The 14,549-nt window shown below is 37.6% G+C and overlaps 1 protein-coding gene across 19 annotated transcripts in view; it reads right to left on the reverse strand.

Annotated features, from left to right (window-relative positions):
* Positions 1-4,205: 4,205 nt before the first annotated feature.
* mctp1a (multiple C2 domains, transmembrane 1a) overlaps positions 4,206-14,549 on the reverse strand; it is a 534,415-nt gene continuing 524,071 nt past the window's right edge. For all 19 annotated transcript variants that reach the window (XR_011342276.1, XM_069891645.1, XM_069891672.1 and 16 more), the window contains one exon: positions 4,206-4,546. Coding sequence is in view for 18 of the 19 variants with exons in the window: in XM_069891645.1 (XP_069747746.1) it covers positions 4,475-4,546 (72 nt within the window). In the remaining variant the exon portion in view is untranslated. The remainder of the gene's footprint in view (positions 4,547-14,549) is intronic.

Consider the following 14,549-nt stretch of genomic DNA (forward strand, 5'->3'; position numbering starts at 1 on the left):
CACAGGATGTCTGCCTCTGCAGCTACTGCCCTGGGGTCTTCAAAAGAACTCTGCGATAATAAGAGACTAATATCTTTTGGCATCCTCTCCAGGAAGAGCTGTTCAAATAACATATCTTGCCTTTGACCAGATGCCAGGCACATGTCGTCCATTAATTCGGACGGGGCGCGGTCACCCAACTCCTCCATGTGTAACGGTCTGGCAGCCCTCTCTCTGGGGACATGCTGCAAATTTGCAGGAGGAGCACTTTTAGAGTGTCATACTTGCGCTCTCCAGGTTCCAGTGGATCGCGCAGAACGTCACTGACTTGCTTGGCACTGACTTGGTCCAAGGCACTGACGAGGTGATAATAGTGAGTCGTGTCCACCTTGATCTTCCTTGGGTGAAACTGCCTCAGCCTGTCGAATCCACAGTTCTGGTTCTGCCGTCCTGAAGGGCGGTAGCTTAACAGCAACAGGTGCAGTCTCCATATGGCCCAAAAGTTCGTTTTGGACCTGTCAGAGTCACCAATTTGTAGCCACTGAAAACACGGTGGTGGCTGATGAACGCAAAATAATGACACACACAGTTGCAAGTAAATCAGAACACTTTTTCTTGAGTCACGTGCGTAATTTAAAACACTGAAACATGCGCGCCACATCACGACATTACGATGTCCCATGCCGGTTTGCTAGACTTCAGGGAGTTGCAGTCTATCTATAGCGCCACTACAGCAGTTTATTTTTTTCCACTACCAATTAGTGGCAATTCTGCTGTACCAGCTGCAAAAAGGAATCTCAGGGTTGTATGTGATGTCATGTATGTATTCTGCCTCACAACCCTTCAGATCAGATTTCAGATTTATTGTCAATGTTGCAGCTCAGTTAAACTCTGCTTATATCACATTTGGAAGATTGGATTAAGTTCTTGGTGACTCATTACAGGAAGGATGTAGATACTTTAGAGAGGGTGCAGAGGAGAATTATCAGGATGTTCCCTGGATTGGAGAACATGGCTCATGAATCCAGATTGACAGAGCTAGGGCTTTTTGGAGCAACTAAGGATGAGAATCATGAGATTGAGTGACTCAGAGAGGGTGACAGCCATCACCACTTTTTTTTTCCTGGACAACAAGAGCAAATACCAGAGGACATCTGTTTAAAGTGAGTGGAGGAAAGTTTAGGGAAGATGTCAGAGGTTGAGTGCCTGGGATGCACTGCTGGGTGTAATTGTTGAAGCTGATACAATATGGACATTGAAAAGACCCTGAGATAGGCACATGAATTTAATTTAAAAAAATAATAATAATAGAGGTTTATGGGTATGTGGTAGGGAAAAATTAGATTGTTATGGAATAGCTTTATATAGGTCAGGGCAGCTTCATTGGCTGAAGGGCCTGTGCTATAAAATTTTATGTTCACTGCAAACAGAAGTGGCAGTAAAACTTGCTATTACAAAGAGCCTAAACTGAATTTAATGAATCATTGAATTGTTGTACCCCCAAACACAAGTGAAAAGTTTTACTGTTATCCAAAATTAGGGTAAAAAAAAAGTTCTCTCTAAATATGCTCAGGAAAGTAGGTCCACTTTATTCATAAATTGACTAGAAAAAAAAAGAATCTCCAATCACTCTAAGTAGCTGAGGCAATTAAATCATTTCATTTTTTTGAAAGGAATCAGACTGATCCACGAGGGAGAGGGAAAAAAGGGGAATAGAAATACTAAATGCCAAGATGAGGCAGATGGATCAAAAAATGTATCTTTAACGGAGTCCTGAGCAGTACAGAAGTTGGACATGTGCATTATATAGCTTCCTTCATGAGTTCTGGGTGTCCAAAAATCACATCATGGCCAAACAAACAGTTTGTGAAAATGGCACCCAAATTTTGTGCAGCAAGTTCCTACATAAATAATACTGTGATAATAACAAGATTTCACAGTTTTTAGTGATATTAATTGAGGGATAAATATGAACCAGAGCAGCAGGGAAAACCCAACTAACTGCAGAAAAGGATCTAATCCTCATTATATATATTAAAAGAAACCGGACCTTTGCCTTCCTTTGCTATTGACTTTCAGGGACTTATGTACAAGGATAACTGGATCCCTTTGAACATCAGCATTATCCAGTTTCTCACCATTTTAAAAAAAAAATCCTGCTTCAATGTTGTATGTCAAAATGGAAAGTTCAAAATTTACCTATTATACTGTACACATCATGTTCTTGGCCCTCACTCATCTATGATCCCCTTGGTACCCCACTTTATCTCCCCCCCCTCCCCCCACTCACAAGTTGAATCTTGTAACATTTTGAATCAGTGATTAGAGCTATTACAATATTTTTTAAAGTCCTTTTATGCATTCTGAAGACGAAAAAAAAATCAAATTCACTATTAAATTTCTGTAATTAATTTCTCCTGGAAAGTTTGACAGCTATGACAGGATAGGATTTGTGATTCTTGACTATCAGTCCAAAACTCATTCTAAAATCTCTAGATTCTCTCTGTATCAATCTGGCAATTTGCAAAATTACACCAGAAAAATTACTTCTGGGAAAGGAACTCAATATCCTTGATTGTGAACAATCCTAGATTTTAACATCCGTGCAATGTCTCTTGAACCATTGTGATCATTGAACTGAAGTACAAGCAAATGAATGTCCCTAAGAACCATAAGGGAGAGGATGGAAGATTTGGGTAAGTTCATCTCAAATTTACCACAGTCCTGGGAAGGGAAAGATATGACAGTCAAGGATTGTGGGGAGTTAGAAAATACATGATAAGGTATTCATTTTGGATCAACTCAATTTATGGTTGGCCAGGTCAACTTTAGAATTATTAGGCCATTACAGATAAAAATATGGATTAGCTTAGGGTTGAAAAGGCAAATATGGTAACTGGGACACTATCCTGAGTAATTCTTACATAGAGGTCCTGTTATTGGGATGATTGGCCTCCAGTCACCAAAACCACTAATCCTTGTGCAAGCTATGACTCCAGCAATTAAAATGTGCAAAGAGTGAACCTTTCAATTTTACAAGTGCTGATGGGGGTTAATTTCCGTTTAAATATTGCCATGATGATATGTGCAGTCACTCTCACCTTACCTGAGGAATTTGATTCTTTAATCCAGCTTTAGACTGAGGCTGCATGAAGGTGAGAGCTGTTTAGTCACGAGCATGGTTGAACTGGTTATTGCCACTTGGTAGCATTGAAAATGATACCATCCATTACTTTGAGAATAGACTGATTTGGACAGTAATTACTGGATTATATTTGCCCTTTTCATGGACAGGGCACAGCTGGAAATTTTCCACAGAGTCATTACTGGAACTGCTTTGAAACTATCTGGAGTACTGCAGCCCCAATTGTCTAACATAAATCCTGATTCTTGGTCTAGTTATTAACCCTTCTCAACAGATGATATATAGGACACTGTTTGACCTGAGTTTCTCCAGCATTGTGTTTTAACTTTTTATTTTATGACAACATCACCACTGCAATGTTTATTTCTCTATCCTTCTAGGTTCTTTCACCTCTCCCCCATCTATTTTCCTATCACCCACACACTGTCCTATGCCCCTTTCCATCTAGTTCCATCTGGCTATTATCCCTCCCGTATCTGATTCTATTTAACAACTTCCTTATCAGTTTCCAGAATCTTGAGCCTTTTGTTGTATCTACTTATCACCCTCCATCCTCCCTTCTTGCCAATGGGCTCCATCTATCCATTAATACCTTCTTTAACTGGTTCCACCTATTGCCTGCCAGCCTCTCCCTTACTGCTACCTCTCCCCTCGACATCCTGTTCTGATTCAGGGTCTCAACTTAAAATGTCAGTTTATAATTCCGTCTTCACAGACGCTACCTTGATTGCTGAGTTCCTCTAGCAATGATTTTGTTCCATATTCCAGAGTGCAGTATCTTGTCTCTGCCTCTGTAGAGATGTTCTGCTTAGGTTCCAAGACAGTATGACCCCATTAATTTTCTGAAGGACAAATCAATTTCTAATTTAACAATAAAATAAACTTGCTTAAATTTGATTGTCAGGAAAAGGTTGATCTAAAGGGCCTGTTCTGCAATGCAAGAGAATATGAGGAATGGGGGAAAATATATGTTGCTGATGTATCATTTTATTGGAGGTGTCTATTATCGGAATTGCTCTTGATTTTTTTTTGTAAATAATTAAAATGTAATACACCAATATTATTTAAAATAACTGGACAGTTTGTAAATATTTAACACCACTTTTTTAATACTATAAGATCCAGGCACTGGGCACATTCTGCAAAGCTTTAATACAATGAGAACATAATTTCTAAAAGTTTAATGTTAGTGATTTATACAATTATGAGTATTTCCAAATACAGTTCAATATTTACAGATGCTATATTTCATTATAAAGATCAAAGGATGAAGTAGGGAAAGTTCCAGCAGCTGATCCCCTTACAGTCTTCAAAAAGCAGATGCATAGCTCTGTGGTTTAGAAGTCTTGGCTAGCCTGAATTATTTTTCTTAAACACAAATGGGCCTTGGGTAGATTCTTGAGTCAACTCATGGAAATGCACCTGTTTAAAGAAAAGTTTTGATAAAGTGATCAGATGGTTATTTGCTAACAAAGAATACCTGTGTACAAATAACCAAGTATATGGGAAAATAGTAAGCTGTTTCAGTGGCTCCGCTGGGGTTGAAGACAAAAGGATAACATTAACAGTATAAAAGATTAAAATGGAAGCCATGAGGAAATTGCTGCCAATCATATACTTTTTAATATTGAGTCCCATGTACGTTCCTGATAATTTGTATTAGAGGAGATAAACAGAACTTGTTCAAAGGACCATTGCTTTCCATCAGTGGAGGGCCATTCCTCTGCTGGTGGAGCTTCTACAATGAACGATGTAAATAGCTTGCACCAACATTACCAAACATTAAAAAAACAATATTCTACCATGAAATACTTTATTTCCATAACCATTGCAAATTGTTGGCGTAGCGGTTGGTGCAATGCCTTTACAGTGCCAGTGATTAGGACTGAAGTTCAAATCCTGCACTGGTCTGTAAGGAGTTTATACATTCTCCACGTGTCTGTGGGATTTCCCCAGGGGCTCCGGTTTCCTCCCACTGTTCAAAAAGTACAAGAGGAGTAGGTTAATTTGGTGTAAATTAGCTGGCATGAACTTGTGGGCCAAAATGGCGTGTTACCATGCTGTATGTCTAAATTTTTTTTTTAAAAAAGGAAAAGGAACCCATCTCAGTACATTTAAGGCAGGAGATCTCCAACTCATGACTGCCCAGAACCCTCCATTTTTCTTACATTCATATTCCATTTGTAGAGTTTTTTTTTATTGTTCCTATTGTACCAGCACCCCCAGCATAATGCAGAAAATGCATCAAGCAATTTACATGCAGCAACTTTCAACAAGAAGAATTAGAATCAAGCTATCTTGATGCTGATTAAATAACATACTTCGAATAAAGAACTGATGGGGGAGTGCCATGTGATGATGTGGGGTTAGATTGATAATCCCTACTTTCCTTGAAAAAGTGGAAACAGAAAATAGAAGGAAGAACTGAAGACATACAGAAGACATTCTTTAATGCCATCAAAGAAGGATAAAGGCCTTACTGCAGTACAAGAAACCAAGCAAGAAAAGGAAGAGAGGCCTACCTTAAAAAGGACCCTGGAGCTATTGGCAAGGTAATATCCAAAGGAGAGAGGTCAGAAGCCGGGGAGACCTTGGTCTTTCCCGTAACTCTGCGTGTGCGCGGAGAGTTGCGCATATGCAGAGCACAAAAAAAGGAGGAAATTAAAAATAAAGACTCCAGACACTCAGAGCTCCAGAAATAGAGAAGAAGACCTGGAAAAGCGAAGGAAATAACAAGAACGACCGACAATCAAGAAAAAAAATTAAAAAATGTGCAGAAGCTTCTTTATCTCTGGTGAATTAAAGTAAATATTAGACTTTTTTCAACAATCCATTGAAGTGTTAGCTGATGAAGTAAGGAGGAATAATGATAAGGTGGAAAGACTAATGCAACTAGTGGAATCTAGATTTGAAGTAATGGACAGAAAAATTAAAGAGAATGAGTTCGAGATTCAAAATATTAAAGACCAAATGAAGAAAGTACAAGTGGAGGCAGCAGCTAAGCATGACCAGTTAATGCATAATGTAGAGATTTTGGAAAATTTTAGTAGATGGAATATCATCAAGATTGTCAGACTTAAAGAAGGGGAGGAGGGTCAAGACTTGAAAAAATTTTTGCAATGATGAATACCGGAATCTATGGGTCAAGCTGAATTTCAAGGAGACTTGGAGATAGAGCAAGCCCATAGGCCATTGAGACCTAAGCCTCAGCCTGAACAAAGGTCCAGTCCAATACTTGTCCAATTCCTTTGATATGAAGTAAGAGAGAAGATGATTGGAGCTGGCAGCAAAACATGCTAAAGAAAGACAATCACCTTTCATTTATAATGGAAATAAGATTTTCTTTTATCCAGATACAAGTTTTGATTTGTTGAAAAAAATAGAGTTTAATCCGGTTAAAGATGTATTATGGAAAAAGGGCTATGCCTTTGTTTTGAGATACCTGGCTGTTTTGAAAGTATTTGTTCTGGGAGGGAGGAATAGATTTTTTACTGAGCCTAATGAAGCAAAGGTATATGCCAATTCACTGCGTGTTAAAGACCAGCAGATGGTTGTCGATACCTGAATTAATTACATAACTCAGAGGTTTTGCTGTAACTGAAAATATATTGAGTTTTGAGAGACTTTAAAGGGAGAGGAGGGTTTAACTTGTATTGTGCGTGATCTATTATACTAGGTACAATTAATGGATTAAAATGTTTATTGATAAAATTATAGTAAGGGATGGTATGGTGTTTTGAGTGAGTTAGTGGGAGAATGTGATGCTGACCATTACTGAGTCATGGGCATCAATGCAACCTGTATAGATCAGGGGAATAGAGATGCTTTAACCTCACGCGGTTCTGACGTCTTACTTTTTTCTTTTTTTTGGTTTCTAGCCTGGAATGCTCATATACCTAATAATATTATGTAAGGAGGGTTGGGTTGGATGGGGAGGTGGAGGGAGAAGCTGGATGGATATAGATTTTAATCCTGATATCTAATGGTGGGGAAATTGTCATTTATTAGTATTAATATTAATGGATTCAGAATCTGATAAAGAGAAAAAGGTTGTTGAGTTATATGAAAAAAAATTAAAGTAGATGTGGCTTTTATTCAAGAAACTCATTTAACGGAAGTAGAACATATGAAATTAGAGAGAGATTGGGTAGGAGGGGTATTCTCTTCTTCATTTAATTCTAAAACTAGAGGAGTAGCGATATTAATAAATAAAAGCTTACCAATTGAAATATTGGCTGTAACAATTGATAAAGTGGGGAGCTATGTGATGATAAATTGCAAAATATATTCTGAATATTGGACCTTGATGAACATAAGCACCAAATGTAAATGATGAAAATTTTTGATAAGATGTTTTTATGCAGTTAGCTAATGCAAAGGGAAAATAATTATGGGAGGAGACTTTAATTTTACCTTTGATTCGAAGTTGGATAGATCAGGAGGAATCATGGTTAAAAATAAGGTAATAAAAGACGTGAAAAATTTTATGAATGAAATGGAACTTATTGAGAGCTGGAGGAGGATGCATCCTGGTACTAGAGATTATTCATTTTATTCTTATAAGCACAAGGCATATTCCAGTATAGACATGTTTTTAATCTCCTATCAACTGCAGGCAAGAGTTCATAACATTGAATATCAAGCGAGGATATTATCTGATTATTCACCTTTGGTTATGTCAATTTTAATGGAGGACAAGCAAAATATAGGTTATAAATGGAGGTGTAATGCAGCATTGCTAAAAAGGAAAGATTTTCGTGAATTTATATGGCAACAGATTAAACTTTTTATGGACCTGAATTAACCTTCTGTAGCTGATAAGTTTGTGGTTTGGGATTCTTTGAAGGCTTATTTAAGAGGACAAATAATAAGTTATATGGCAAAGGTTAAAAACAATATATGACTGAAGTTAATTATTTGCAAAATGAAATAATAAAGATGGAAAAAGAACTGCAAAATTAATTAAATGATGAGAAAAGAAAAATATTGGATTTTTAAAAATTGAAACTTAATACAATACAAACATATAGAGTAGAGAGGGATATTAGATGAACCCGACAAAAATATTATTAATTGGGTGATAGAGCATATAAAGTTTTAGCATGGGAATTGAGGACTAAACAATTATCGAGAACAATATTAGCTGTAAAAGAAGATTCAGATAATCTTACCTATAAAACACAAGGTATTAATATGTTTTTATGAAATTTATAAGAAATTGTACCAATCGGAATCTTTGAAAGTTGAGGATAAAATAGATGAATGTGTTTAAAAATTACTTTACCACAATTAAATATAGAAGAGAAGACAGAATTAACAAATCATTTACAGTTACAGAATTATATGATATATTGATGTCTCTTGCTATGAGCCCAGAGGACCCCAAAACCCAGCAGTAATAGATATTCACCGACAAATGGTTACTTTAATTATCTTTAAACATGAAAATATAATAAAACTTTAACTTATCTCTATTGACTTAATTAACCTAACTTAACCCCCTTCTAATTCTAAGCCCATGTGTATGTAATGTGGGTGTAAGTTCTTTGGTTCACAGACCAATCTCACTTCTCATTCCTCCATGTTCACTGGTTGCAGGCAATTTTTATACATTTATAAAGTTCACCAGTCTTTGGTGCTTGAAAGGTAAATGGTTACCACTCAGGATGGTTCTTCTCAGTTTTCAGAGAGAGATTTGTTGTACGATGACATCCACAACAGATTCCTTTTTAATCAGCCACTCGAGTGTCTTGCTGACGAAACTTGCCCCTTCAGGGTTCTCCAGATGATAACCTCTTCCTTTCAGGTCACCACATTGTATATTTTTGTTATTCCAAGTGTAGCCAGTCCTCTCCTCTTGCATGAACCACAAGGGCTTTGACCAGGCCGACTTTCTAATGGGCTTTCAGCTTGTCCTGTTCCAGTCCCAGCTGCTTCTGCTGGCTATAACACTGTACAAGTGATCTATCTATCTCTCTCTCTCTTTCTCTCTGAGAGAAAGCCTGTTTGATTCTCTCTGCTTGAAAAACCACATGACCTTCTTTTCTTACATCAGCAAACTCTCTTCCAGACATCAGCAGGTCCAACATCCTCTTTCATCTGTTGCCTTTTGTAAACAATAATCCATTAGTGAAGTCTCTTGAACACTCTTCAAAGCTCTCGCAAAAGCTGTGGAGCCGATAATGTCTGGCATGGGGCAGAGCCCCAGTATTTCAAATAAGATCTGTTTTTTAAAGTGTTTGTATGTGACCTACTCTAACAAACCTTTCCCAATTCATCTCCCAAAAACATATCTAAATACTCTATATTCTATCACACTCTACCAAACAATAAGGCTCTGGGGAGGATGGTTTCTCTCCAGAATTTTATAAAGAATTTAGAGTTATTAATTCCAATATTCATGGAATTGTTAGATCAAATGTGTTAGTAACAGTTATTCCAATAAAAAAGGACTCTTTGCTTCCATGTTCAATTATGCCAATTTCATTATTGAATATAGATTATAAAATTTTGTCTAAATTAATAGATTAGCTAAATATTTATCTAACTTGATTAATATGGACCTAATCAGTGGCTTTAGATGCAGAAAAGGCATTTGAAAGATTAGAATTGGATTATTTATTTATTTAAAGTATTGAAGGTTTTTGGAATTCCAAAGTATTTTATAAATTGGATAAGTGCATTATATAATTTCTCAAAGGCTAGAATGATTACAAATAGACAAATATCAAAATCATTTTGTTGGAAAGATCATCTAAATTACTATAAAACAGCTCATCTTCGATCTTTGTCCTCTTGTTATCAGACCAATGAAAAGATTGCAAGGGTACAAATTGAAATGAGCATAATAGGAGAAAGTAATTTTGAACACATTTTGTACAAATGGCATGAAGGATTATTAAAATGACAATTAGAAACACCAATTCTGAGGCATATGCTTAAAGTATGGAATGGAGTAAATGTAGAAAGAGGAATGCCATTTTGAATTGGTGCAGACATTAGTTAATTTTATCTGGCAGGTAGTCAAAATATTATGATTGACCAGGGATTTAAGTTGTGTGATCTTGGAAGATGGTATATGCAAATACATATGTCCATAATTATGTTAGAGATACCCATCCCCCTTCTGCATGTCCCTCCAATTGAACTTGGTCCTCTTGTGAGAATGTTGGTTGACATCCTCAGACCAGTTTATGATACTGCTAACTGGGGTGCCACAGATAGCATCACAGTTAGTGCAATGCTCTTATAATGTCAGCGACCTGGGTTTGAACCAGGCTCTGTTTGTAAGGAGTTTGTACGTTCTCTCCGTGAACGGTGTGGGTTTTTCCCCAGGTTTTGACCCATCCTCCAAAACAAAATATGGACTCGTAAGTTGATTAGTTGTAATTGGTGTCAATGGTCAGAATCTGCTTCTAACCATGTTGTAAATAAAATTTACCTTTATAATACAAGTTATTAGATTCTACCACTCAAGACAAAAGTATAAAATAGATGCAAGTTGCAAGTCCACCTGCTGCAAGTTGTAAAATTCAATCAGGAAAAAAAATGGATACAAGTTTTGTTTGCATTTGGTTAAGGTTTAATGCTGAATGTTTGCTATTTATTTCTTTCTTTCTATCATGAGAAACCCTAGAAATTTAATTACAATACCATCTTTCTGCATTATCAGACTAAAATATCTTCTCTTCCACCCCCCACCCCCCCCGCCAGAATTAAATGTCATAACTATTTCCAATTAATTTGCATTTGCCCAGGAAACTCAGACTGTGAGGTAAATTGGACTGTACAGTGTGGGTAAAGATGACATCCTGTGCATGACTGAAATTAATAGAATCACACCTGCTGGCCAATCTGATCTTTTAGCGATTCCATTGCCCCTTTCCCTATCTTACTGGACATATTCACCAGCTTCATAATCTTATTTTGGACCCTTCTCCTCCAATTTTGCTTCCAACTCCAATTTCCCTATGATCCAATATCTTCTGCACTGAAGTCCATATATTTAGCTGCCTCCTAATCTTATTCTCAATTACACACCCACGCACACTTACCATTATTACCCTGCCTCAATAATTGCACCCATTACATTGACTTGTGGTCAGGAAAACCTCATGGGCTGCAGATTGTTGGCAATTGCACAGAGGACCCCCACAGGCTGCAAGGTGCTGGACACTGGCTTGTGGGAATCCAATAGCAGATCCAGGATTTGAGAGGGTGTTAGGCAAGAAGGACCTCAGATGCTAAAGGCTTCCTGATTTTGTCATTGATTTGGACCTGGATCTCAGATTGCCAATAAATTGAACAGCCTTTGCAGATGCTGGTGGAATACTGGAGGCAAATATACACACACTCAGTGCATCTGAAGGAACTGTAGATTGCTTCTCTTTCTCTCGTACTGTAAGGAGCACCAGGCAACACTCATGGTGACTCTGTCTTAAATTTTTTAATTTAAATTTCAACATACAGCACAGTAACAGGCCATTTCACCCCACGAGCCCATACAGTCCAATTACACCCAATTAACCTACATCCCCGGGGACATTTTGAAAGGTGGGAGGAAACCGGAGCCCTGGCGAAAACCCATGCAGGGAGAACATACAGACTTCTTACAGCACAGGATTTGAACCCTGGTTCCAATCACTGGGCACTGTAACGGTGCTAGACTAACAGCTACGCCAACAGTGCTGCCCCTTATGGCAGACAAAAGTTAAAAGTACATCATGTAACATTTTCAATGTATTAACACGTGGCAATATAAGGAACCCTAAACCTTGGAGAAACGATAAATTCTGGCATGGTTCAGGAGGACTGGAAAATTGCAAAGGACACTCCACTATTTAAAAGAGAAGCAGCAGAAATAAAATTATCAATCTGTTAGCCTAACATTAGTGTTTAGGAAGTCATTGGAGTCTATTGTCAGAGATGAGGTAACGGAGAACCTGGAGGTACATAACAAGATAAGGATGGTTTTCTTAAGGGAAAATCTTGCCTGACAAATGTACTGCAATTTTTAAGGAAACTATAAGTGGGCTAGATAAAGGATTATGCAATGTATGTTATATTTCGACTTTCAAAAGCCCTTTGACAAGGTGCCGCACATGAGGCTGCTTAATAGCCCATGGAATTTCAAGAAAGATCCTAGCACTGGTAGAGCTTTGGCTGATTGGCAGGAAACAGTGGGAATAAAGGATTCCTATTCTTGATGACTACATCTGTGATGTTCTATAGGGGTCGGTGTTGGGGCTGCATCTTTTTTATAATTTGTTAATGATTTGAATTGAAGAATAAATAGCTTTGCAGCTAAGTTTGCAGATGATTCAAGGATAGGTGGAGGGGTGGAGACGGAGAGGCTTGGAGAGATTAGGAAAATGATCAAGAAAGTGGCTAATAAAATATGTTGGAAATTGTATGGTCATGCACTTTGGTAGAAGGAATAAAAGGACAAGATCAAGGAAATGGCTAATAAAACATGTTGGAAATTGTATGGTCATGCGCTTTGGTAGAAGGAATAAAAGGACAAACTATTATTTGGATGGGGGTAACATTAAAAATTCAGAGAAACAAAGGGATATAGGAGTCCTCCTGCAGGATAAGAAGGCAAATGCGATGTTGGCATTCATATCTAGGGGAATAGGATACAAAAGCAGGGATGTGATGTTGAGGCTCTATAACAATGGTGAAGCATCACTCTGAGTACAGGGTACAGTTTTGGGATCATTGTTTCAGAAAGGATGTGCTAGCATTGGAGAGGGTTCAGAGAAAATTCACAATGATACCTGGAATGAAATTAGCACAAGAGGAATGTTTGACAGCTCTTGTACTGTTCTCCTTGGAGTTCAGAAGAATGACGGGAGATCTCGTAGAAGCACTTTGAATATTGAAAGGCCTCCTCTGAGTAGATGTGGTAAAGTTGTTTTCCATGGTTGGGGAATATCAGACAAGAGAACGTAACTTCAGAATTGAAAGGCGCCCATTGAAAACAGATGTGGAGAAATTTTCTTTAGCCAGAGAGTGGTGAACCTCTGGAAATTTGCTACCGCATGTGACTGCGGAGGCCAAGTCATTAGGTGTCTTTCAGGCAAGGATTGATAAGTATCTGAATAGTCAGGATATCAAAGGGGAGAGGAGTGGAAGAATGGATCAGCTCAATATGGAATGATGTGGTGGACTTGATTATCCGTATGGCCTACTTCTGCTCCTATATCTTATGGTCTAGTTTCTATGTTTGAATATTTAATTACATAAGGATTCATCCATATTTTACAATCCACATGATGAGTTAATGAAATTTGAAATAGTGTTGTTTTATAAATGTTAATTAAAAATAACTCATAATTTTCATGAACTTCACAAGTAATAATATTCTAATTGTGTCATTGCTTCGCTTGAAAGAAAAATTAATGTCCATAATATCTGAAAAAAATAGCTATTTCATTTTTTTTAATTATTCACCATCCCTATAATTGTGCATGTGTCCTTTGGAGCTTTTAGTATAGAACTGGACCACTAGGCAGAATATTCTTTTTGCATGATGACAATTTTATGCTGTTGTTGATGAGGTCAATTTCTGAATACAAATATTCCATATAGTTACATTCATTAATTATATTGCACGTTATGGATACATATTTTGTGACTACGGGTATATTTTTAAGACGGTTCATACAATTTCCCTGCCTTTAATGTTATGTGAGAATTAAAATGTTAGCCTAGACCAGCGCAAAAGACCTTCAAATTTGTAGTCTGCGCTTCATACAGAATCACAGAATGGGAAAGATGTTATTCAACCTGTGGAGTTTGTACTGGCTCTACATAAAATAATCCTTAAGACATAGGAGCAGAATTGGGCTATTCAGCCCATCAAGTCTGCCTCACCATTCAGTCATGAGCTGATCCATTTTCCTACTCAGCCTTCTTCCCATAACCTTTGATGCCCTGGTTAATCAAGAACCTATTAATCTCTACCTTAAATACACTCAATAACCTGGCCTTCGCAATCGCCTGTGGCAATAAATTCCACAGATTTACTACCCTCTGGCTGAAGAAATTCCTCTGCATCACTTTTCAATCCTCTTGTTCGCGACTCTCCCACCCTGTCCATGCCTTTCAACATTCAAAATGTTTCAGAGATCCCTCCTCATTCTCCTAAATTCCAAGAAGTACAGGCCAAGAGCTGTCAAATGTAATCCTTTCATTCCCAGCATCATCCTTGTGAACTTCTTCTGCACCCTCTCCAACGTCAGCACATCCTTTCTTAAATGAAGAGCCCAAAATTGCTCTCAATATACCAAGTGAATTCTCACCAGTGCCTTGTACAGCCACATCATCACATCCTTGCTCCTATATTCTATTCCTCTTGAAATGAATGCCAGCATTGCATTTGTCTTCTTGACCACGGACTCAACCTGAAAGTTTACCTTCA

This window comes from Narcine bancroftii, chromosome 1 (genome assembly GCF_036971445.1).
Source record: "Narcine bancroftii isolate sNarBan1 chromosome 1, sNarBan1.hap1, whole genome shotgun sequence".
Lineage (NCBI taxonomy): Eukaryota > Metazoa > Chordata > Chondrichthyes > Torpediniformes > Narcinidae > Narcine > Narcine bancroftii.